This window comes from Procambarus clarkii, chromosome 58, assembly GCF_040958095.1.
Source record: "Procambarus clarkii isolate CNS0578487 chromosome 58, FALCON_Pclarkii_2.0, whole genome shotgun sequence".
Taxonomy (NCBI): Eukaryota; Metazoa; Arthropoda; class Malacostraca; order Decapoda; family Cambaridae; genus Procambarus; species Procambarus clarkii.
Window position 1 is genome coordinate 8,563,271 of NC_091207.1, and position 26,408 is coordinate 8,589,678.

The following is a 26,408-nucleotide window of genomic DNA, read 5'->3' on the forward strand; positions in this document are numbered from 1 at the left end:
TTGTTCGGGAACTAGAGGTATACTTTCCACCAACACCTGCTACTAGTCTCATGTGAATGTATAAACTCCAACATCTACTCACAACAATAACTGCCCCAGTTCAAAATAACACATTGTATTTCACATAACAATATTACCTAAGCACATGCAAAGAGAAATGCAAATACTGTACAGTATGTTGCTTTTTAGTGTCCCCGCGGCCCAGTCCTCGACCAGGCCTCCACCCCCAGGAAGCAGCCCGTGACAGCTGACTAACACCCAGGTATCTATTTACTTCTAGGTAACAGGGGCATAGGGTGAAAGAAACTCTGCCCATTGTTTCTTGCCGGCGCCCGGGATTGAACCCGGGACCACAGGATCACAAGTCCAGCGTGCTGTCCGCTCGGCTCCCCGGTCGGGGAGGGTAAGTAGGGTGTTGGGAGAGAGAGGGGAAGAGTCGGGAGGGATTGTCTTGGGAATGAGGGGTCTATCATCTGTAGCGTACAGTAAACCAAGAATTGTGTTACAAAATTCATTAGAGTAAAAACTAAAGCTATATTATCTAATATCATAAATACAAATTTTTAAAAACTATGTGTACAGACTGTAGTTTCCTGCTAAAATTTAGGGGTCTTTCTGTGGGGAGCCCCGTTGGCTCCCTGAGGCTATCATACTAAATTAGTGCCATACTACTTGAGTGTTATCAGTCGCAGAGTTCTTTGTTAGCCTACCGGAGACCACGAGCCAGAACCTGGTCCCCTCAGAGAAGCGAAGGGAGCCAGAACCTGGTCCCCTCAGAGAAGCGAAGGGAGCCAGAACCTGGTCCCCTCAGAGAAACGAAGGGAGCCAGAACCTGGTCCCCTAAGAGAAGCGAAGGGAGCCAGAACCTGGTCCTCTCAGAGAAGCGAAGGGAGCCAGAACCTGGTCCTCTCAGAGAAGCGAAGGGAGCCAGAACCTGGTCCTCTCAGAGAAGCGAAGGGAGCCAGAACCTGGTCCCCTCAGAGAAGCGAAGGGAGCCAGAACCTGGTCCCCTAAGAGAAGCGAAGGGAGCCAGAACCTGGTCCCCTCAGAGAAGCGAAGGGAGCCAGAACCTGGTCCCCTCAGAGAAGCGAAGGGAGCCAGAACCTGGTCCCCTAAGAGAAGCGAAGGGAGCCAGAACCTGGTCCCCTAAGAGAAGCGAAGGGAGCCAGAACCTGGTCCTCTCAGAGAAGCGAAGGGAGCCAGAACCTGGTCCCCTCAGAGAAGCGAAGGGAGCCAGAACCTGGTCCCCTAAGAGAAGCGAAGGGAGCCAGAACCTGGTCCCCTCAGAGAAGCGAAGGGAGCCAGAACCTGGTCCCCTCAGAGAAGCGAAGGGAGCCAGAACCTGGTCCCCTCAGAGAAACGAAGGGAGCCAGAACCTGGTCCCCTAAGAGAAGCGAAGGGAGCCAGAACCTGGTCCCCTCAGAGAAGCGAAGGGAGCCAGAACCTGGTCCTCTCAGAGAAGCGAAGGGAGCCAGAACCTGGTTCTTTATATTTAAAGTATGTCATCTTGATATCAACCAGGGAAGGCACCCAGAAAGGTAGGAGAATCAAAACAAGACCACTGTCTGGTTGAAAAGTGTGATCTACATCCTCACAAGCACAAAAGAGTTCCCCCAGAAAGCAAACAAGAAAACCTTTGTCAAAAGCACGCCCGCTTGTTAGCTCCACCCCCCCCCCCCCCTTCCCCCGGGAGCCAGCCTGGCTAAGTCGGGTCGCCCTCAGTCAGTCCTTTGAATGGTGAAAACTGCCAACCTTAAGAAGGGATGGAGGGTGTCGGGGAGGCTCCGGGGCTCACCCAGAAACTGCCATTTCATTACATTCAACGCTGGTTTTTTCCCACCTGCAGCCTATGTAACATGCCCTGCCTGCCTCAAGTGGACCCGTCCAGGCCATGTGCTCTCGACCCCTCACTATATACTACAGTGCCACACCATTAGTGAAACATTTTCTTAAGTAACTTTTTTGTTTCCAAGTAACCTTGATAGTTTTTTTGGGGGGGGCCAAGACTATGTCTGGTAGCAGCAACAGTAGCAATCATCGCAGAGGTATTAAGAGGAAGAAAAGGTTATGCTAACAACACCACAGACAACCAAATGTAGTTTACTCATGTCTTCTGTTAACGTGTGAAATAATTTCTCACCCAACTGTGCTAATCCAGGAGTTGGAAACATGTATCAGTACTCGAGGTGAACCAAAGAGCTACAAGGTGAACCAAAGATAAGAGGGGCCAGTGTACATAGGAGGCAAGATAAACTTGATTCTTATTTGTTAAGAACAGCAAGCAAAGGACCTTAAACCAGTGAGGCATCACAAGCAAGACAGGGTCCTTCAGCCAGTGAAGCCTCACAAGCAAGACAGGGACCTTCAACCAGTGAAGCCTCACAAGCAAGACAGGGACCTTCAACCAGTGAAGCCTCACAAGCAAGAGAGGGACTTTCAACCAGTGAAGTCTCGCAAGCAAGACAGGGACCTTCAACCAGTGAAGCCTCACAAGCAAGACAGGGGTCCTTCAACCAGTGAAGCCTCACAAGCAAGACAGGGTCCTTCAACCAGTGAAGCCTCACAAGCAAGACAGGGACCTTCAACCAGTGAAGTCTCACAAGCAAGACAGGGGTCCTTCAACCAGTGAAGTCTCGCAAGCAAGACAGGGACCTTCAACCAGTGAAGTCTCACAAGCAAGACAGGGGGTCCTTCAACCAGTGAAGTCTCGCAAGCAAGACAGGGACCTTCAACCAGTGAAGTCTCACAAGCAAGACAGGGACCTTCAACTAGTGAAGTCTCACAAGCAAGACAGGGGTCCTTCAACCAGTGAAGTCTCGCAAGCAAGACAGGGTCCTTCAACCAGTGAAGTCTCACAAGCAAGACAGGGACCTTCAACTAGTGAAGTCTCACAAGCAAGACAGGGACCTTCAACTAGTGAAGTCTCACAAGCAAGACAGGGACCTTCAACTAGTGAAGTCTCACAAGCAAGACAGGGACCTTCAACTAGTGAAGTCTCACAAGCAAGACAGGGACCTTCAACTAGTGAAGTCTCACAAGCAAGACAGGGACCTTCAACCAGTGAAGCCTCACAAGCAAGACAGGGACCTTCAACCAGTGAAGCCTCACAAGCAAGACAGGGACCTTCAACCAGTGAAGCCTCACAAGCAAGACAGGGACCTTCAACCAGTGAAGCCTCACAAGCAAGACAGGGACCTTCAACCAGTGAAGCCTCACAAGCAAGACAGGGACCTTCAACCAGTGAAGCCTCACAAGCAAGACAGGGACCTTCAACCAGTGAAGCCTCACAAGCAAGACAGGGACCTTCAACCAGTGAGGCTTCAGTGGCTGGCAGTCAAAACTGACCTTGCCAAGCTCACGTACAGTACAGCAATTTTAGTGTTCAGTTAGGTTATGTAAATTTTCAAGAATTACTGATTTGAAGATACTGTACAGTACTATAGCATCAATCAAGATGAAACTCTACAACTTGGTAAGCTGAAGTTTCTGTTTTAAATTACCGTACAGTGATCCCTTGGTTTAAGAATTTAATTCATTCCAAGAGACAGTTCGCACACCAAAAATTTGAAAACCGAAATGAATTTTCCCAAAAGAAATAATGTAAATTGAATTAATTTGGTTCACACACCCAAAAATACTAACTTAAGGGGGCGTCTGGTTGGCATCTGGGTCCAAAAATGCAAAAATGAAAACTCGTTCGATTTCAATCAAACTTTTTTGACAAGTTCTATATGAAAAGTGTTTCATCTGGTCCAAGTTTCAGCATCGTAGCATAAATAGGAAGGGAGAAACAAAATATTGTAGTAGTTGTGAAAATTATGCAAAAATGGTCAAAATCGATTATCAATCAAAAGTGTCAACTGAAATCACAACTACGACTCTTTGCCATCATAATAGCATATATTAAACAAATATTATAATTTGTTTAATTTGAAAAAAATTTTAAGAAAAAAAAAAGGATTTTTTTTTTTAAATATTTTTTTTTTCATTTTTTTTTTGGGGCGATTTGCATCAAACTTACACACCTGACTGTACGTAAGCCTATCTGTAAGGATGCCAATTTTGGAGAAAATTGGTTGATGTCAACCCCAGCCACAGATTTTAGAACCTTAGACTTTATTCATTTCTGTTTTTTTTTAATTGACACAAACGTTTACAAAACTGATTCCTTTTTTATTCAATTTACATGAAACTTACACAGTATATGTGGAGGGCATGTCTCCACATTGGGGGGCTTTCATTTTTCTCTAAGTTCATTTATTGATTTTATAATAGCAATAAACATGCCATATTTGCCAAAAAAATTTGGGGAACTTTGAACATTTGTATTAGGAAAACTAAAGATGTTTTGGAAATTCTAAATCCCCAAATCCTTTATTATATGCTAATGTGTCAGAAAAGTGTCACAGAATAATTATATCTGAAACGTGTGTTCTGAAGTGTGGACTTGAAAATGTGTAAAAAACGTTGAAAAAAAAAACAAAAAAAACTCCCTTTCTATTTACGCTGCAGTACTGAAACTAGGGACAATTTAAGCACTTTTCATATACAACTAGAAAATTAATATTGGTTGACATTGAACAACTTTCACTATAATAACCAGATGCCCCCTTAAAAATACATTTTATACAGAAATGTATGAACACTCATATTCTTTGCTATACAGGTACCTTACCTTTATTGAGAGGACTCTTGTTGGCGTATGTATGGAAGACGGTGAGGAGGGAGGGGGAGGAGGAGGAGAGGTATTAATGTTTGGAAGGGAAGTCCCCTTCTATTATAACATCTGGCAGTGATGTTGACCAGACCACACACTAGAAGGTGAAGGGACGACAACGTTTCGGTCCGTCCTGGACCAATCTCAATCGACTTGAGATTGGTCCAGGACGAACCGAAACTTCGTCGTCCCTTCACCTTCTAGTGTGTGGTCTGGTCAACATAATTTAGCCACGTTATTGGTGACTCATCGCCTGCATCAGGCAGTGATGATATTTCTGGGATACTCTCCTTTCTACATTTTGCAGGCATATCACTAGGACCTGGTTGTGGCTCACTGCTTGCTTGTCTTACTAAGAATCTGTCTATAGACACTTGTTTTTCCTACATCTTAACACTTGTCTGTAGTGAGACATCACATTGTCTCACTATGAATGATCCCTTGTTTTTCCCTCTATCGTCATCCTCATAACTATTTTTTTAGATGAAACTTTACCACTAACTTTCCTGGGACCCATGACATGATAAATATAAGAACTTTTATGTTCAGAAACCAAAAAAGCAGAAAAACAATAAAATTATTGTCAAAGAATTCAAGTGTGGTCGTCACTAGGCAGGATACACTGGTACTGTATCCTGAGGGTGCCTTGCCCAGCAGAACCACGTGTTCGTCGACCCATACATGTATCAACAAACTCGACAACCAAGGCAAACCTCGAATACCGAGTCAAAGTTTACAAGGAAATTGACCTCATATGCCAAAAAATTTGTAAAGAGGGGCATTCGTCAACCGAGATTCCACTGTACTATATAGCACTGGTATATTTTTAAATTATTGTGTGTGGAAATCAAATTATGTAGTGTATGTTGGTTGTGGTACCTGCTCAAAATGCTGTGCATATTAGTGGCTTTGCAGGAATGTACAAACACCAATGTTATGTAGTCTCACAACCCAATGTACCTTCTTGTACAGTGCAACCTTGAGTAACGACTTTAATCCGTTCCGGCGCCGTGATCGTCATGTGAAACGGACGTCATACAAAACAAATTTCCCCATTGACAATAATGGAAATCAAATTAATCCATTCTACCACCGAAAAACAACAATATGATATTCGATGTTTTACATATTGGAGCAGCCTACCTTACATACACTGAACAAACATTTATGACATTTTTCTTTCTTCAAATGTGTTTAATATTTGTTTTTCATTTGTTTTATAGCAAAAGGTTCGTTTGGTGTTTGGCAGGTAGGCTCCTCATGTTTCTTAAATAAAAAAAAAACAAAATAAAAAAACAGTTGAAACAATTTGAAAAACGGACAAAAGCCATAAAGGTTCATTCCGTGTTTGTTGGGTAGGCTACTCCATTATGACAATCTTTCTTTGTTTCAAATGTGTTCCATTTGTTTTGTATTTTTCATTTGTCTTAATAATGGAGCAGCCTACCCGACAAACACTGAACGAACCTTCATGGCATTTGGCCGTTTTTCAAATTGTTTCAACTGTTTTTTATTTTTTTTTTTAATTTAAGGAACATGGAGCAGCCTACCTGCCGAACACCGAACGAATCTTTTTGACATTTGTTGTATTTCAAAAAGTTTCATTTCTTTTTTCTACAAAAAAGTCAATGCTTTGCAACATCTCAGCAGTCACCCCTTTATATTCCAGCATCATTAGCATCTTTAAACAAAAACAACAATTTATTTGCATCGTCGGAGGCGTCCGAGAATGTGCGAGAAGCAGCGCGACCCCACCATGTGGTCTTCTTGTCATTTTTTTATTTTATTTTATTTATATATACACATGTTTTTCCATTCTTGTACAGTCACTAGTACGCATAGCATTTCGGGCAGGTCCTTAATCCTATGTTCCCTGGAATACGACCCCCACGAAGAATCATTTTTACAACCAGTACCCATTTTACTGTTATGTTAAACAGAGGCTACATTTAAGGATTGACGCCCAGTAAATCCTCCCCGGCCAAAATACGAACCCAGGACAAAGCGCTCGCAGAACGCCAGTCGAGTGTCTTATCACTACGCCACGGAGACTGTCATTCAAATGAGCGGTCACCATACGAGATGAATTGTCGGCGATCTGGGCAATCGTTACTCAAAATGCTTGCCATTTAAAGCGATCATCACTCAAGGTTCTACTGTACTGTATATAAAAAAATTTAAAAATTTGAATATGTTCACTTTTGGACTTCCCCAGTAAAAACTCTACTTATCGTGAGGTTATCTTGAGATGATTTCGGGGCTTAGCATCCCCGGGGCCCGGTCCTTGACCAGGCCTCCTTTTTGTTACACATCCCCGAGGAAGCAGCCCGTAGCAGTAGTCTAACTTCCAGGTACCTATTTACTGCTAGGTGCATCAGGATGAAAGAAACATTGCCCATTTATTTCCGCCTCCGCCGGAGATCGAACCCGGAAGCTTAGGACTACGAACCCCGAGCGCTGTCCATTCAGCTGTCAGGGCCTTATCTATCCACATGTCTGGCTTATCCGGCAGGGGGTCCTTCCCATATAATTCGGGTAAGTGAGCTCATACAGTACTGAGGCTCACTGTGCATCAGATATTCACAAACGTATGTGAGTAATTACCTAAGTGTAGTTACAGGATGAGAGCTACGCTTTGAAACTACTGACAGTTTTGGCCTCCACACCCTTCACATTTAACACTGTGTACATTTAACAAAGTTATCTTTCTGAAATTTCAAATTTGGGTCCAATCTGCTTAGCTTAGGATGTCTAAATAGCTTAAAAGTGCAGAACATTTTAAAAAAACCAGCAAAGTAGTACTGAACAGTATAAAAACCAGCATAAAAGTACAGAACAGTATACAAAAACCACACATCTTAAGTCTTCATATGACTAATACACACTAAAGTATTGTATTACATTACATAAATTAAGTTAAATAATTTGTAATTTATGTAGTAAACAAACTAAGCAATGCATATTTTTAATAAACTTTAATTTATTTATTAAATTAATTTCTGAATCAAACTAGAAATGCAGCAAACCTGCAAAATTGCTAAACTCTACTGTACTAATCTAACTGGTCAGTTAGGAACAGATCAACACGGTGATTATCTGATGGAAACCTCCATCTGAAAAGTGGACGAACTTAAAGGATTTCAATCTAATTCATATGACTGTAACATTCCACATCCACACAATGCAAGGAATGCATTAGGAAGTGATGTGGTGAAGGCAGACGCCATACACAGTTTAGAATGTAGATATGATAGAGCCCAGTAGGCTCAGGAATCTGTACACCAGTTGACTGACAGATGAGAGGCGGAACCAAAGAGCCAAAGGTCAAGCCCCCTGCAAGCACAACTAGGCGAGTACACAATCTTAACTCCTGCAAGACCAAATTCACAGGTGCAAATAAATGCAAAAAATATTGTTTTGTATATTAAGAGTGTTCTTTCCATGCAAATTTTGTAAGAAAATACAGAATGTGCAAATGCATGCTCTATTATTTTCCAGCCCATCCTCCTGCTTTGGCAGTACAGTACATACTGTATAGTAAAAATGAGGACCATAGTATATATACTAACACAAATAAAATTAGAAAATAGAAATCTGAACTGTAGAGTTGGACAAACCGGAAAACTATTTTTTACTTGTGTTGCTTTGACAAACTAAACCTAACCTAACCTTCCTAGGCCTAATACATGATATATGAGGCCTAACATAGTATATAAGTGTGCTGTACTAGGGTTAGGAATGTTTAAGTTAGTTTGTTAGCCTCATTTATTTTAAAAGAATTCCTTACTAGTCAGTATACCACTATCTAAAAGTCAAGTATGTACGAATTCTTAACCATTGACGATTGTCACAATAGGTACTGCACTAACTGGAGGATGAGTTGTATTTTCACTATTTAAAAAAGAATGCAGGGTTGATTGTAATGAAACCCTTTTCTGGTGGACCCCAGAAGCTCCTCAAAAATAACTATAATACCACCACGTCTTAGCCCAACACGCCAGACCTCTCAGACGCATCCACCGGCTAGAACCACATCCACTCGCACTCACTCTACGAGGTGAGGCCAGCATGGGATCAGACATCAGCCACAAAACTAGGTCAAATGCACCACAGCACATAAGATGCAACAAAACAAGCGACTGTGTGTAATAAAGTTGACACTCCACGGTAAACAAAAGTATCGTATGACAAAGAGTACCAGGAAGATGGGACGCCACAAACATAGATCTCATCCTGTAACTACACCTAGGTAATTACACTTAGGTACTTTGTACCTCTGACTTGCTCATGCACTGCTTGAGCCTGCTTAGACTTTCCATATTCTTTCAGCTTTTTTTCTTCTCGGTTTACGATGTCTGTCCCCCTTCACTCTGTGACTGTTTTCTAAGTCCTTGTTTTGGGTTTCTTCTGGTTCTTGGGTTCTGAAGCTTCATGCTCTCCTCCGGAAGCAACGTTTTAGTTCTTTTGACCCTGCTAAGCATTTTATTCGTTTGCAGCCAGCTTCTTCTTTTCTGATAAAAAGAGTTGGATGGGTTCTGGAAAGGTCCTTTGGTTATTGATGCTTGGTTGGTTTGGCTGAGTGCAGCATGTGCTGTTTCTGGTGGTGGCTCTTCGCTGCAACTTTCGTGCCATCGATTCTGCCTTGTTGATAAACACCATAACTGGGTGTTGAAAGAAGCCAATCACTGAGGTAGGCTAGAACAAGGGTTCCTTGTACATGCAGTCATCAGAGGACCACTCAAATTAGTCAGGGCAAGATCTAGGAGCCAGGGGAAGAGGACCACTCAAATTAGTCAGGGCAAGATCTAGGAGCCAGGGGAAGGCTAAACTCCAAACCAGAACTGATAAAAGAAGAAAACAAGAAAATGGAAACCAGCGCACAGAAGACTTATCCAAGCCATAAACACAGACACAAGACACAAGTGGTGTTCAGCATGTACCGAAACAGGGAGTAAAGAGAACACATTCATACCAAGCGACAAACCACGGCCATGAACTGTAAATCTGAGGGGTCACAGGGCAACCCATAGACCTCCTCTGGCAATGCTAATGCTCACACTTTTCCCCACCACAAAGGAAGAAGGACCAGGGAGGGAGTTCACATCCCCTTCGGAGCCCCGAGCCTCAACAGAGTTAACAGACTCTGTATATCCCAATACAGATATACTGAACCCTCTTCACTCTTCACCATTTAATCCGTCAACCAGGTAAACCCTGGATTCCTGGGAAGCCGAAGCCCATGTTCTATGCAGAAAGTAGGGCGGTAGACTGATGAATAAGCACCTCACACCAATAACAGAATAAGACATGGGGGAGGAAAAAAAAAGAGCTAACTGGACCAAGGAAGCAGAGTAAGATGACTAAAAACAAAGCACAACCTCAAAACCCAGATGCCTATAAACTTCTACAGAAACACAGGGGACTCAGTATCTGTGCTACCTGCTAGAGATGGGCCATAAAAGCCTACACAAAGTCCAGTTCTGCAAGTTGGCCAGCCAAAACTGAAGCTCAGCACTGAAAAACGACACACAACTGTGAGTGACAAGACACCAGAACCCTGCAGACCACATGACCGAGGCCACGAGAATAGCTAATGAAATGCTGTGGGACAGGCACATCCGCCCAGCCAAACACACACACTAGATAATAAACTACACCTAGGCTGTCACACAGATAAGCAGCCGGCTGGGTACAGGTAAAACATTTGGAAAAGTAAACACTGAACAATAATAACCTTGAACAGTGCTCTGGAATGCATAAGTAGACACAGCTCCGGAAGCTTACACTCACAACACGAGCATGCCCTCAGCTACGTTCAAGGCAACTACCGCCCACAGGAACAGGGCAAGCACAACAAGTCTTCAGTGTGCACTAGCATAGGTTTTATATATATATTGTAGTTGCTTCCAACTTGATAAAACTCCTCCCCATCAATAGCCCTTGCAGGGACAATAAATCTCATGCATTGCTCAGCAGTGAGATGAATTGAAAGGAGGCAGCCTACAAGCCCTCAGAGAAAGTACAGAATCTCTGATGGGGGTATAAAAAAATGCAGGCTGACTCTCAGGATTTAAGTGAAATAGAATGCTAGGGCACAGGAATGTGGGTAGAATAAGCACAGTAGCAGGATGACAGTTTTTCCTCCATATCAACCTACCCAGGATTTGCGCCCTGGAGAGGCCACTCCAGACCAACAGAGCGCAACTCCATAGTCTCCTATGACTGATGGAGGCCTACTACTAAAACAAAGCAATGGTCCCCAGTAAAATGTAATATTTTAGGGAAGGCTAATGCTCTGTCACTAACCTGAAAATGAGAACTTGATGACAGGACCACAAGAGGTTACATATGTTGGACGTAATGCACCAGGTAGTCGAGTGAGGGGGGAAGCAGACTCGCTATAAGCTCAGGTGATCTGACTGCCATCTGGTGGCACTCAGGCACATCAAAGTCAGGAAATTTACACCACAGCAGTGATAGTTTGCCTCATTTACCTTGGGGCACTTCACTTCACTTCACGCAGGCAGTTGCGGTCATGTTTCGTTGCACCAATGTTTTGTGGATGGTTTTCCCTAGTTTTATGGTTGATCTCTGATCCCCTGTCTAGAAGAGCCAGATAGATTCTGGTCTCGAGATAAGCAGCAGATGATTCTCAGAAGCCAGGTATGTTGAACTAAGGCCTGGTGGTACCCAAATTGTGGGAAGCTACCAAGGAGTGGGGTCCATCACAGAAAATACCAAAGATTGGATACAACAAAAAATCGAACAAATTGAAAGAGGGTCCAGATCCCACTAATTTTGGTCAAATAAGACTCCACAGAATAATTAAACAAAAATATGGCCAAGATCTCTAGGCTTAAAAGAGTGCTTCAATAAATAATAAATAATAGTTAAGGAGATTAATCACACTGCTTTATGATGAAACTACATGTTGTACACGTACTAATAACTTTATTGAATTTTAAACAATTCCTTTAATTTTAAAATGCATGCGCTTATTCTTTGCAATGTGATAAACCCTTTAACTTAATATTTTTAGCCATAATGTGCTCCCTTATTTTGTAGGAAATTTAAACAAATATGTTAACCAAACCAACCACCCATGGAATCAGAAAACACAAATGAAGTGTCGCTGACCCATTTTTTACGTAATCTAGGCGTGGGTCAAAATCTTGTCTCCAGGCTCGCCTCCCAGCTGACGTGCAGTGCGACCAGATGTGGGGCGATGCAGTCATACAGCTCACAACTCTAAAGTTCACATCGAATCAGCATTCTCATAGAATAAATGCAGAGAATTTATATGCAGTAGAAATCCAAAAATTTATCTATTACAAAGAGAAGTGCCAAAAATTAATCTAACAGTAGACTTCAGAGCAAAAATGTCGTCCATCCTCTACACCATTCTACTGGCTACTAATTGAAACATGGCCTTATTTTCTCACGGAGATGACACCATTCTCAAGCAGAGCAGTGTGTTGGTCAACTGAGACCGTGGAATCTGGGGACATCCACTGTCATAATTTTTCCAGCTTGTCTTCTATTCTCAAACAAAGTCATTATTAAAAAATAAAGACGAATTTAAATTATGCACTTCACACTCTTTATGACTTTTCTACAAATTTAAAGGCTATGCAAGTGAAGCTTGTGATTTTGTACGGACCATGCGATTATTTCAAAACTTTTAATGTAAGTTATTTTATCACCCCAATATCAACAACTCTTGTATCATTATAACAGCTTGTCTTTACGTTTTTAATGATCCTTATGAACAAGAATGATAACGGTTTAAGAAAGAATAATCATAATTGAAATCTACATTAGAAATGGAAATTATGAATCCACCTGGGAGTAGTTTGATTACTTTTTCGGAAGAGCCAAACAGTGCCAAATTGATGTTCAAAACCCTCCCTAATGGCTTTATTAACTTCATCGTTACGTTCAACAATGACTTGCAGTGAACCATTTTTGTACTTAATGATCATTGATACAAAGAGAAGTAGGTTATAAGTGCATTCCCAATGCACTTCTTTTTTAAAGCTACCATGTATTACGTGCCTGGGTATAGTATACAATAGAGTGCAACCTTTACGCAGTTAATCTCCACTTCCAACGCACATTTTCCAGACCAGATTAGCTTAGGATTCAGGGACAGAGCTCACAGGGCTGTGGCAAAGTTGATGGGCCTGGTTTACTTACGCCATATTCTGGTCATGGCCCTACCTTTTAAAAATAAGATTTAAGAGCTCGACCCTTTGCAGACAGATTCTCCTGGTAGTTGTCCATAAGACAGGTATCTGTCTTATGAATGAATATTTCGCTCAAATTATATTTCGTTCAGTGAAATTACCCTACAAAGCACGGGGAAAAAATTAGGATACCAATGATAACTTCTTTAATATGGCCCCAATCCCATATTTTTTTTTTTTAATTTTCATAGATGAATACATTAGGAAAAATAGGAATGTACGGTAATGTATTTTCTTGTTATAAAAAATTGCATCATATGAATGTCTCAACGGCATCTTCAATTGCAACAAATTACAGGATCCAATGATTCAAGATTGGTCTCATAGGTCGCCAAAATGAGGTTGCACTGTACTGCACTTCCAATCAAGTAATTTGTTAAAAACTGATTAGGCTACACGATTCATTGAAAAAAAAAAGTAGGTCCATGGATGTGGCAACCCCTGACATGGGGTCAGGCTGTCAGGAGTGGACAACGCTTCGGATTCGTAGTCCTGAGGTTCTGGGTTCGATCCCCGGTGGACGCAGAAACAAATGGGCAGAGTTTCTTTCACCCTGATGACCCTGTTCACCTAGCAGTAAATAGGAACCTGGTAGTTAGACAGCTGCTACGGGCTGCTTCCTGGGGGTGTGTAACAAAAAGGGGGGCCAGGTTGAGAACCAGGCCGCACACACACTAAGCCCCAAAATCATCTCGAGATAACCTCAAGATAACCCAAATAGGCCTGCACTATGTGATAAGAAGGGTATAGAGATGGAAGTGGAAGACCTCTCACTCAGCACGAATTTAAAAACCTTCTGTCCCAGCAATGGGAAAATGGGTTGTGATAAGATATCTGTCTCAACTTCCAAGAACACTAATTTGTTACTACAGTATATAAAATATTAAAAATCAAAGATATTTTGATAATTTCATTGTGATGTGTATCATGCACCATTTGTATACTAATAATATTCTCAGTAACATTAATTAAAAATACATTAACACTGTATACTGTACTCCTAAAATGTGCAATAATATGTAAACTTATGTACAATATCAAACTAAAAGCTGGAATACCCTGATGCTGAAACAGATTTAAAATGTATATGGATTTGTGTACATGTATGTACTCCCCTAGCTGTGCTTGTGGGGGGTTGAGCTTCGGCTCTTTGGTCCCACCTTTCAACCGTCACTCTACTGCTGTACAGATTCCCGAGCTTCTCGAGCTTAGGAATCTATATATCTACATTTGAAACTGTGTATGGAGTCAGCCTCCATCACATTACTTCCTAGTGCATATACTTATATATACTGTATATATGTACATGTGTATGTAATGTTAACAATTGTTTAACTAGTTTCACGCGAGTGTCACTTGCTTAGCTAAACGAACTACAGTATGGGGTTCAGGTCCTGAACCCATTGTGTGCCTCTATAACCCATTCCACCACTGCCCACGGGATGGGTATGGGGTGCATAACAAATTAAAGGAATGAAAAATTAACACGTACCCAAGGAATAAAAGCACAGCAACCTTAAATTTTAATATAAACAAAATAATCTAGATAAATATAATTTTCAACACTAAGAACATTTGATTATAAAGGCAATGATAATACCAAAATTTAAAGCCCTGACATAATCTAAACTCAACTAAATACGTCTACCTACCTACCAGTTCACATGAACATGACATGGCAAAAGCAATAGTGCCTAATCAGGCCCAGAATAAACAAAGAAGAATATATTAATTGACCATATAAAAGCCATCACCGCAAAGACTTCGTGACTATAAAGAGGTTAAGAGTGTTAGGGAAGCCGAGCATGTGATAGCCTGGTCTGCTTCGCAAGCTAGCTGTAAGCATGTTAAAATCAGAGCCTAACACACTAATGAAGGATTAATACCATAAATATACAGTGACACCTTGGCTTACGAATGCCCCTCTTTACAAACTTTTCAGGTTATGAGCCCAATTTCTTCGTAAAATCTGAATCGGGTTACGAACTTTGCCTCGGGTAACATAATTTGTTGATACAGTACATGTATGGCCGACCTAGTGCATTGTGGCATGGCGACCACACCTCAGTTTACCAGTGCCTCCTGCTTGGTGACAATCGCACTTGAATTCTTTGTAAAGAATTTCAGTATTTTTAGGATTTTTGGGTATTTGAACATAAAAGTTGTTATTATATATCTCGCCATGGGTCCCAAGAAAGCCAGTGGAAAGGTTCAATCCAAGAAAACACATGTAAGGATGAAAAAAAACAGATCGTTCGTAAACATGAAAGTGGTACACGGGTTGTTGAACTAGCTAGGCAGTACAACAAATCTATGCCAATGATATACACTGTAATTGCTAAGAAAAAGGACATTATGAGTGCAAAATTGGCAAAAGACGTATCAACAATCACGAAACTTTGCATGAAGACGTTTTAAAGAAAACCCCTGGAACAAGTGATGCAGACACGAAAGTCTAAAGCGAGCAGGGGAATGATGGTTTGAGAAATTTAGAAAAAGTGGCATTCATAGTGTTGTGAGAGGTGCGAGTTGGTGGAGGAACACAGTGAAGAACTGACCACCGAAGAACTCCTAGCCCTTCACAAGGAGCAGCAACAAGAGGCAGCTGAGGAAATTTCTTCAGGGGAGGAGGAGGCAGTACAGAATGTCCCTTCTTCAACAATTAAGAAGTGGTGTAGACTGTGGTAAGAAATGCAAATGTTTGTTGAAACGACTCACCCAAAGCAAACCTTTTTATTGACACTGATGCCTCACTACAGGCAAGTGTTACAACGTAGGGAAAAAACAAGCCTCTATGGATGGATTTTTAGTGAGAAAAACAAGCAGTGAGCCACAAGCAGGTCCTAGTGGTATGTAGGCAAAACATGGCAGTGAGAGTACCCCCAGAGAAGTCATCACCACCTGATGCTATAATGGAAGGGGACTCCCCCTTCCAAACACTAACACCTCACCTCCCCCTCATCACTGTCTCCCATAGGCCAACAAGAGTCATCAATAAAGGTAAGCAATAACTTGTACATACTAAAGATTTGGGTGAATAAAATATAAAATTTACTTTGATGTTAAATTAATATTTTTGGGAGTGTGGAACGGATTAATTCAATTTACATTATTTCTTATGGGAAAATGTGCTTCAGTTTACGAATTTTCAGGTTACAAACCGTCTCTGGGAACGCATTAAATTCGTAAGCTGAGGTACCACTCTAGTAGAGCATCAGCACAGATATTTATCGACCATTAAGTGCTACATGAGAGGTGCTTCCCACATCCATGTGAGAAGTGGGAAGCAGCTCCCAAGCTTCTGAGAGCAAGAGACATAAAAGTAGCGGTAAGACAGAAGTCACAGAAGCTGATAAGTTTCACCCTGAATTGCATCAAAAGTCAAATAGCACAGAGTAAAAACAGATATAAATTCTGCACTTTGTGATCAACCCCAAGCACCAAATTGTATAGCTGTTGTAAACATTAGAAAGTTAGAAATTTTAGAAAGAGGCACTTCAAACCTCAAGCCATTTAGGCACTATCTTGGAAAATATGGCAATAGTTGGGTTTTAATTATGCTACATTCACTATTTTTTGCTACAGGTGGCTATAGAAGACAACTTCTGACACCTGTTAGCAGACAAAGAGCTTTCCATAACTAATCTCAAGCTTTACCCCTACCTAGTTTTCTCGAGAACACGACAAGACACGTTTTATGACCAGGTAACCAATTACATGCTGGATAAACGGGGTGAAGAGTTAAGGATGGTGCCCAGTCAACTTTCCCTATCCAAAGACCCAAATCCAGATTTGAATTCTTTCCATTCAATTATATTCATCATTATTTATGTCTAATAAAAAGAACTTTACTCTGATGTAAAAATTATGAGAACTTTACTCTGATGTAAAAATTATGAGAACTTTACTCTGATGTAAAAATTATGCCTCGTGTAATAGATAAGTTCATATAAAAGTAAACACAATAATCAAAAAATTTGAGTTATGTCCATTTCTGTTCATTAACCCTTACACTGCAACAGCCTGGGATGTAAATGGGGGTATAAGCTTGGGCTGGGTGAAAATATATTTGAATTATGTGAAAATTAATATTAAATGTTAAACAAATCTCCAACTTATTGGCTTCAGCGTTGTGAAAGTTTCATCCCAATATTTTCAGAAATGGATTTTAGACAATTTTTCTTAATTAAAAAGAAGAATGTTTTGTTGATAAGGAGAACAGCTCCTATTAACTGGAACTGAGTGATAATGCAGTAATAAGGAGATGCAAGCACCTGTCCGATGCACAAAGAAGAACAATAGTAGTTAAAAGTGGCCACAAAGTGGATATGCAGTTGGTGCTTTTATAGCATTGCTGAGTAATACATAATAACACAAATAATAATGAGTAAGTATGTTATTATGCTCTATTTTGTGATATATCATACATTGTTCAATAGTAATACCTGTTACTTTCACCAATGTCCACAATTTTTTTTTTTTTTTGGGGGGGGGGGTATTTCTTTTTTTGTCTTTGTTTATTTGTTATTTTGTTGTAACCTCTACAAGAGGGAGAATGCATACTTTTCCATAACTATGTGAAGAAAGAATTAAATTGATCAACAAATAAATCAGTCATAACTATCAGAACTTGGTACTTTGAATTTTGGGGGGGGGCTGATTTTTTCACAGATTTCAAACTATTTTCCTTGTTTCTTTAGATTGTTTTGATAATTAGGGACCAGAGTAGGGCTTTTTGACTTATATAATGTATATCCTAAATATACAGTGGTACCTCGGAATGCGATTGTCCCTGTATGCGAGGTTTTCGGAAGGCGAGGCGTCTCCAGGAACGGATTAAACTCTTATTCTGAGGTATGCCTGTATCCCCTAAATCATTATACAGTATTATAATTATTCCTATATTTTGTTTTTTGGGGGGGTTATTTTTTCTTTGACTTCATTTCAACATGTATTGACCTGCAACTTTCACATATTCGAGTACGAATGCCAAACAATGTTTATTAAAACATACAAGTAAATTAATGAATTAGAACTACCTTATACATTGTCGATAACTTCAACTTCAATTATCTCTAAAACTAGAGTTTCAACATTGAGTCAGCTTCAAAAAATTCAGTTTCTGACCGATTCTCACCATTTTTACGTAGAGTGTGCCCCGCTGTCTGTTCTACAATCCTATTAGGATGGATTTTTCATAAACACTAAACGTTTTGAGTTATAAATTTTGTTGTCTGAATTTGGTGCATATTTCAAATCCCATCTTGAAGATTTTTTTTTACAGTAAACTAAACTGAAAATCGATATTCTAAGTTTATTCAAATGAAGATTATTTACTATTTTGAGAGCATAATAACACTTAATGAACAATTGGCGATATTAAATATTTTTGCAGCTGATCTGAAAATCTGAAATTTTCAATATTAAATTTTATAATTTTTAATTTTCTTGTTTTTCAAGTTAGGTTGACGGTCATTTAGACAAAGTTGGAGTGTTTGCCTAGTAGATTATGCACAAAAAATTTGAAAGCGTTAGAACAAGTTTGAAAAATTTAACTTGGTACCATCGGCCCTTGGCGTATACTGTATATACGCCATGCACAGTTTAAGGGTTAATGTCAAAGAAATTATCTATATCTATAAGATAGAATGTGTCTGTCTGCCTGTCCAAGGTTGAAGACCAGACACTTGGAAATAGCCTCACCAAACTTTGCAGAGGGAATGATCTGGGGTATATGACAGACACAGGCTAGTCAGGGTTGCCACCATGTAAGAGGGAATAGCATGTCAGGGTTGCCACAGTGTAAGAGAGAATAGTATGTCAGGGTCACATTCTGACCCCAAAGATGAATTTTGGCCCCCTGCCTCCTGGCTACACCTAGCTAAATAATTTAAAAACAAAAATGTAAAAATTAATTTTTCAGCTTACGCTGTTTAAAAACTCAAGCAAACATCTCATCTTCACACTGAATGAATGTTGCAAAACAGCTACAGTGTTATAAAGCCCCAGAGTATGTGTAAACAGATGTACAAAAATACTTAAGTGGTGCTATCAAGCTCATCATGTTTCCTGCAGCGATATTCACTGAAGCATTCATAAGTCAACTCTTTTGGTGCAACATGATATCGACAACATTCGCATTGAACAGAGGTCACATTAATGTGATGTGTCAATGAGAAAATCAGAAAGATCCGTGACGAGAATTCAAACCTCAAGCATACCCAGAGTATATGTTTGAGTCCTTATTATGGCTCCTACTGATTTGTTAGTACCTGTATTCAAATTGTATGAAGGTTGGAATGTAGCCAATCACAATCAAGTAAGCCTCTGACGTCCTTCTCTACAGAGCTGAGACTAGCCGTTCTGGTGATGAGCCAGTATCTCACAGACCTCAGAGTTAGGTAGGACCTCGGCAGGCCAGATATCCAACTTGTTACCTTCCTCAATAAACTGCTGAAGTCATCAATCGTGTATTATCTACTATCCAGCAAGAACCATACAAATCCAAGAAGGTAACTAATACTGGTAGCAGCTGTGGGATCCAGAATTAATTTTCTGGTAATCGAAAATTCAAGTACCCAAATAGCCACGTGTTTCCAGCCGTCATCCGCCGCCTCCGCTACCGCCACCTCACCCCACCCACGCATCAATATTCATCAATTATTGTGCCAGTCTGGGGTCCTACCATCAGCTACTACTCTAGGTCGACGTTATCTGAAGTAAGGCGCAATATTTGCATCTGAGAACGCAATTTCATCAGTGAGGGGAGAGGAATTTGTGCCGCCAGCCATTTTTGAATTTCCCGCGCCATCTTGGAACATGTGCCACCACCACAATCATCACCCAAGCCGACAACATCAAGCCTTGTGAGTGTTCTAGCTACTGCAATCCCCGTCAGTCATTGTCGCAAGTATCAACTAATCATCTTGTGTGTGTTGTACAGATATTTGAGAATAATTGGTGGACTACAATTGTCTGACTAGGTGTCGCCACCAGCTTACACACGCCTCGCCTCCTCTCACCATCACAATAGCCCCCTGCTACATCATTTTGCTGTGAACTCCTGCCTCACAAATCGTGCTTCCTCCACCACCATCGACGTAATATTGTCGTCTCGGAGTTTATCGTCCCGCTTCTAACATCAATTCCAGTACAGGGTCCCAGAAGAGCTTCGGGCATGGCCGCTAGGAGCGCTGTCTGCTGCACCAAAACGAAAACAAACCCTGCATGTGCTCTTCACACACTGTCATGACGTTTCTCCTATTTTGGCTACTGGCGATTCTCAAGAATTGCACCCCTGAGATAAGTAATTGATAGATGAGCCTTCCTGTGCCCTGTTCTAACAGTGATTTACATAATAATATCCACAACATCACATGTATTAACCATTCAGTGACTTTTTAAATATGGGAGCTGGTTACATACTCCACTCACACTGTTTCCGAGTCATTTTCAACATTCCTGCTTCTCACAGTAATTTCATTGAGTATTAATTGTGCTACTAGAGTGTTATTAGTAAATTCAAAGTCCAGAGAAGTAAAAAATCATTGTTTTAGTAGCAGTCAAGGATTTGCCCAATAGAATTTTTTTTAATTCCTCCAGACCTTAGTTTGAAATTTATTCTTTCAACATTTCATATTATAATTTTTACCATAGCAATTTATGGACACATACACCTGTGTCCAGTTTCTGTGCTACATCCATATTTCCTGTATTGCCACTTGTTGTGTTGAATTTTTTTTTATCAAAATTGCAATTGCACTTCCCAGTTTTATGATTTAATTTGCAATGCTTAGCCTGGTTTAATTAATTTATATACTGTACAGTACCTCTAATTCCAGCCATTTTCATACCAGATTGCTAAGTCACAATTTTGCTTGTTTTTAATTATTTTGTTGCCTAGCCCAATTTAATAATTTTATTTCTGTCATTTCCTTACATTAGCCAAGTTTGATATTTTTTTGAGTGTTTATTTTCGTGTATTCTACTTCTGATGCCTGGTGCACTTAATTATAATCTGCATTCAAACATTACTTCCACGGCTGTGACAATGCCTTCCACTGTTGCAACTACTTCTGCCTGCAATGGAGCAATTGCTTGTGCTCCTGTCCAGAGGTCAGCTCAGGAAATGGCTATTTCACTTTTTGCTGGCGAATCCCACTTGTTAAGAGTCCTGTTTTAGCAAGGTTGAGGCAAAAACCAAGGCCCGTTTTTCTGAGCCTATTGATGCCGAATATTTGGCAATTGCTCTCTCAGCCGATGACACAACCAAAGGTGATGCACATTTTGTGGTAGACAAGAAAGCCATTGTTAGCCTACAGTCATGGTCAGAAATTAAGGATTTCATTTGCCGGCGCTTTGTTAACAAAGGAGACCTCGACCCGTATAGGTTAGTCAAGAAAATTGCCAATGCCACCATGCAGCCTGGAGAATCGTTTAATGCGTTTGCTAGCCGTCTCGATCAGTATCTGTATGCCTTGGAGACTGCCATGCTTAGTTCCTCATGGGTTGATAAGGACCCCCCAAGCCATGGCCAAAATGATTGCTTTTGGAACTTTAATTTTGCCCCCGAGCATACTAAACCGACCATCAAGCAACAAAATTTTGGAGTTAAAGATGAAATTGATGAAGTGTTTGAGGCTATCAATAATGCCACCGATAAATTAGCTCCCCGAAGTGCTGAATAATAAACTGCTTTAGTCATCAATCGTGTATTATCTACTATCCAGCAAGAACCATACATATCCAAGAAGGTAACTAATAGACTTTCAATAGTGTACATGTATTAGCAGTTATGCTAATGTACAGTGAGTGCAATTAGGCGAGTACAGTGTGCATAATATTTTTTAACTTAGCCTATCTTAAGCCAAACCAAACCCATAATATATATTATAAATATGTTAAGTAAATTATAAAGTGTTGTGGGGGCAAAAGTTACAAAATGCAGCTTTTAAGATTAAAAGACATTGACAAAACAAGATGTGTGAAGTACCTGTACAGAAAATGACTAAACATTTATCATAAAAAAAAAAGAAATAAAGAAAATGTTCAAAAACATTGTAAATGTGATGCGTTATTTGTCCAAGACCCAATATTTGTGTAACTTGAAAAGACAAATTACAATCATGAGAACATATAAAACTAACACGTCACAAACTAAAAAACATTCCTTGATCAGCTAAACATATATATGGAATGAGTCTGGGTGAATATAAATAGGAGCTCCAACGTGTGGGCAAAAAGGAATTCTGCAGTTTCATTAATTCTTATGTTCTTATCGAGAGGCGGTAGTGATTTTTAGTTCCGCATGTTAAGCGACATCATGGAATGTTTTAAATACTACAGCTCAAAAAGGTACTGTACCTAAACAGGTAAACAGTAATCAATTTCTGACAAGCCCTAGCTTAGAGGCCCAGCAAGACTGGTGATTGTTCCACACATCCTAACCCAGAGAAGAGTCCCCACAAGCAAATACTAAAAAGATCACTAGTAACAAGGACAGAGTATATGAGGAGAGTGGTGTACAATGGGAAGAGTGGCGTACAAGGGGGAGGGTGGTGTACAAGGGGAAGGGTGATGTAGGTGGGAGGCCACACCCACTAATAGGTGAGCCAAACCAAGGCAGCTCCAGGACTTGACAAAAGCTAGACACAAGGCTGCTGACCAAGCATACCATCATCCTGGAATGGTGAGGAGCAGGTTGTAAGAGCACCAGAAACACGGCTCGGTGCATCACTCGCATACACACGGCTCGGTGCACCACTCGCATACACACGGCTCGGTGCACCACTCGCATACACACGGCTCGGTGCACCACTCGCATACACACGGCTCGGTGCACCACTCGCATACACACGGCTCGGTGCACCACTCGCATACACACGGCTCGGTGCACCACTCGCATACACACGGCTCGGTGCACCACTCGCATACACACGGCTCGGTGAACCACTCGCATATACACAAGCCTGTACATCTCTCGCATAAACACGGCTGCAGTGCACCACTCGCATTAACACAGGTTGGTGCAACACTCACATAAACACAGGTTGATGCAACACTCACATAAACACAGGTTGATGCAACACTCACATAAACACAGGTCAGTGCAACACTCACATAAACACAGGTCAGTGCAACACTCACATAAACACAGGTCAGTGCAACACTCACATAAACACAGGTCAGTGCAACACTCACATAAACACAGGTCAGTGCAACACTCACATAAACACAGGTCAGTGCAACACTCACATAAACACAGGTCAGTGCAACACTCACATAAACACAGGTCAGTGCAACACTCACATAAACACAGGTCAGTGCAACACTCACATAAACACAGGTCAGTGCAACACTCACATAAACACAGGTCAGTGCAACACTCACATAAACACAGGTCAGTGCAACACTCACATAAACACAGGTCAGTGCAACACTCACATAAACACAGGTCAGTGCAACACTCACATAAACACAGGTCAGTGCAACACTCACATAAACACAGGTCAGTGCAACACTCACATAAACACAGGTCAGGTGCAACACTCACATAAACACAGGTCAGGTGCAACACTCACATAAACACAGGTCAGTGCAACACTCACATAAACACAGGTCAGTGCAACACTCACATAAACACAGGTCAGTGCAACACTCACATAAACACAGGTCAGTGCAACACTCACATAAACACAGGTCAGTGCAACACTCACATAAACACAGGTCAGTGCAACACTCACATAAACACAGGTCAGTGCAACACTCACATAAACACAGGTCAGTGCAACACTCACATAAACACAGGTCAGTGCAACACTCACATAAACACAGGTCAGTGCAACACTCACATAAACACAGGTCAGTGCAACACTCACATAAACACAGGTCAGTGCAACACTCACATAAACACAGGTCAGTGCAACACTCACATAAACACAGGTCAGTGCAACACTCACATAAACACAGGTCAGTGCAACACTCACATAAACACAGGTCAGTGCAACACTCACATAAACACAGGTCAGTGCAACACTCACATAAACACAGGTCAGTGCAACACTCACATAAACACAGGTCAGTGCAACACTCACATAAACACAGGTCAGTGCAACACTCACATAAACACAGGTCAGTGCAACACTCACATAAACACAGGTCAGTGCAACACTCACATAAACACAGGTCAGTGCAACACTCACATAAACACAGGTCAGTGCAACACTCACATAAACACAGGTCAGTGCAACACTCACATAAACACAGGTCAGTGCAACACTCACATAAACACAGGTCAGTGCAACACTCACATAAACACAGGTCAGTGCAACACTCACATAAACACAGGTCAGTGCAACACTCACATAAACACAGGTCAGTGCAACACTCACATAAACACAGGTCAGTGCAACACTCACATAAACACAGGTCAGTGCAACACTCACATAAACACAGGTCAGTGCAACACTCACATAAACACAGGTCAGTGCAACACTCACATAAACACAGGTCAGTGCAACACTCACATAAACACAGGTCAGTGCAACACTCACATAAACACAGGTCAGTGCAACACTCACATAAACACAGGTCAGTGCAACACTCACATAAACACAGGTCAGTGCAACACTCACATAAACACAGGTCAGTGCAACACTCACATAAACACAGGTCAGTGCAACACTCACATAAACACAGGTCAGTGCAACACTCACATAAACACAGGTCAGTGCAACACTCACATAAACACAGGTCAGTGCAACACTCACATAAACACAGGTCAGTGCAACACTCACATAAACACAGGTCAGTGCAACACTCACATAAACACAGGTCAGTGCAACACTCACATAAACACAGGTCAGTGCAACACTCACATAAACACAGGTCAGTGCAACACTCACATAAACACAGGTCAGTGCAACACTCACATAAACACAGGTCAGTGCAACACTCACATAAACACAGGTCAGTGCAACACTCACATAAACACAGGTCAGTGCAACACTCACATAAACACAGGTCAGTGCAACACTCACATAAACACAGGTCAGTGCAACACTCACATAAACACAGGTCAGTGCAACACTCACATAAACACAGGTCAGTGCAACACTCACATAAACACAGGTCAGTGCAACACTCACATAAACACAGGTCAGTGCAACACTCACATAAACACAGGTCAGTGCAACACTCACATAAACACAGGTCAGTGCAACACTCACATAAACACAGGTCAGTGCAACACTCACATAAACACAGGTCAGTGCAACACTCACATAAACACAGGTCAGTGCAACACTCACAAACACAGGTCAGTGCAACACTCACATAAACACAGGTCAGTGCAACACTCACATAAACACAGGTCAGTGCAACACTCACAAACACAGGTCAGTGCAACAATACACACCCACACATCCAGGCCAACACCCATTACGGGCCAAGAAGATCCTTGTGGGCCAACACCCACCCAGGGCCAGGAACACCCACTCAGGGCCAGTAACACCCACCCCAGGCCAGGACCAACACCACCCACCCACCCCAGGACCAACACCACCCACCCACCCCAGGACCAACAAGACCCCACCCACCCCAGGACCAACACCACCCACCCACCCCAGGACCAACAAGACCCCACCCACCCCAGGACCAACAAGACCCCACCCACCCCAGGACCAACACCACCCACCCACCCCAGGACCAACAAGACCTACCCACCCCAGGACCAACAACACCCACCCACCCCAGGACCAACAAGACCGCCCCCAGGACCAGCAGGACCCCACCAGGGACCAACAACACCCCACCAGGGACCAACAACACCCCACCAGGGACCAACAACACCCACCCACCCCAGGACCAACAAGACCGCCCCCAGGACCAGCAGGACCCCACCAGGGACCAGCAGGACCCCACCAGGGACCAACAACACCCCACCAAGGACCAGCAGGACCCCACCAGGGACCAACAACACCCACCTACCCCAGGACCAACAAGACCGCCCCCAGGACCAGCAGGACCCCACCAGGGACCAGCAGGACCCCACCAGGGACCAACAACACCCCACCAGGGACCAACAACACCCACCCACCCCAGGACCAACAAGACCGCCCCCAGGACCAGCAGGACCCCACCAGGGACCAACAACACCCACCCACCCCAGGACCAACAAGACCCCACCCACCCCAGGACCAACAAGACCCCACCCACCCCAGGACCAACAAGACCGCCCCCAGGACCAGCAGGACCCCACCAGGGACCAACAACACCCCACCAGGGACCAACAACACCCACCCACCCCAGGACCAACAAGACCGCCCCCAGGACCAGCAGGACCCCACCAGGGACCAGCAGGACCCCACCAGGGACCAACAAGACCCCACCAGGGACCAACAACACCCACCCACCCCAGGACCAACAAGACCGCCCCCAGGACCAGC

General features: G+C 42.2%; 1 protein-coding gene across 3 annotated transcripts in view; it reads right to left on the reverse strand.

Annotated features, from left to right (window-relative positions):
* Galphai (G protein alpha i subunit) overlaps window positions 1–26,408 on the reverse strand; it is a 264,680-nt gene that overhangs the window by 76,038 nt on the left and 162,234 nt on the right. Inside the window, exon 2 of one of the 3 annotated variants that reach the window (XM_069306517.1) lies at window positions 11,855–11,965. The exons of the other annotated variants lie outside the window; for them this stretch is intronic. Coding sequence (XP_069162618.1) covers window positions 11,855–11,858 — 4 coding nt within the window. The 5' untranslated portion in view covers window positions 11,859–11,965. The remainder of the gene's footprint in view (window positions 1–11,854; window positions 11,966–26,408) is intronic. 3 annotated transcript variants of the gene reach the window in all.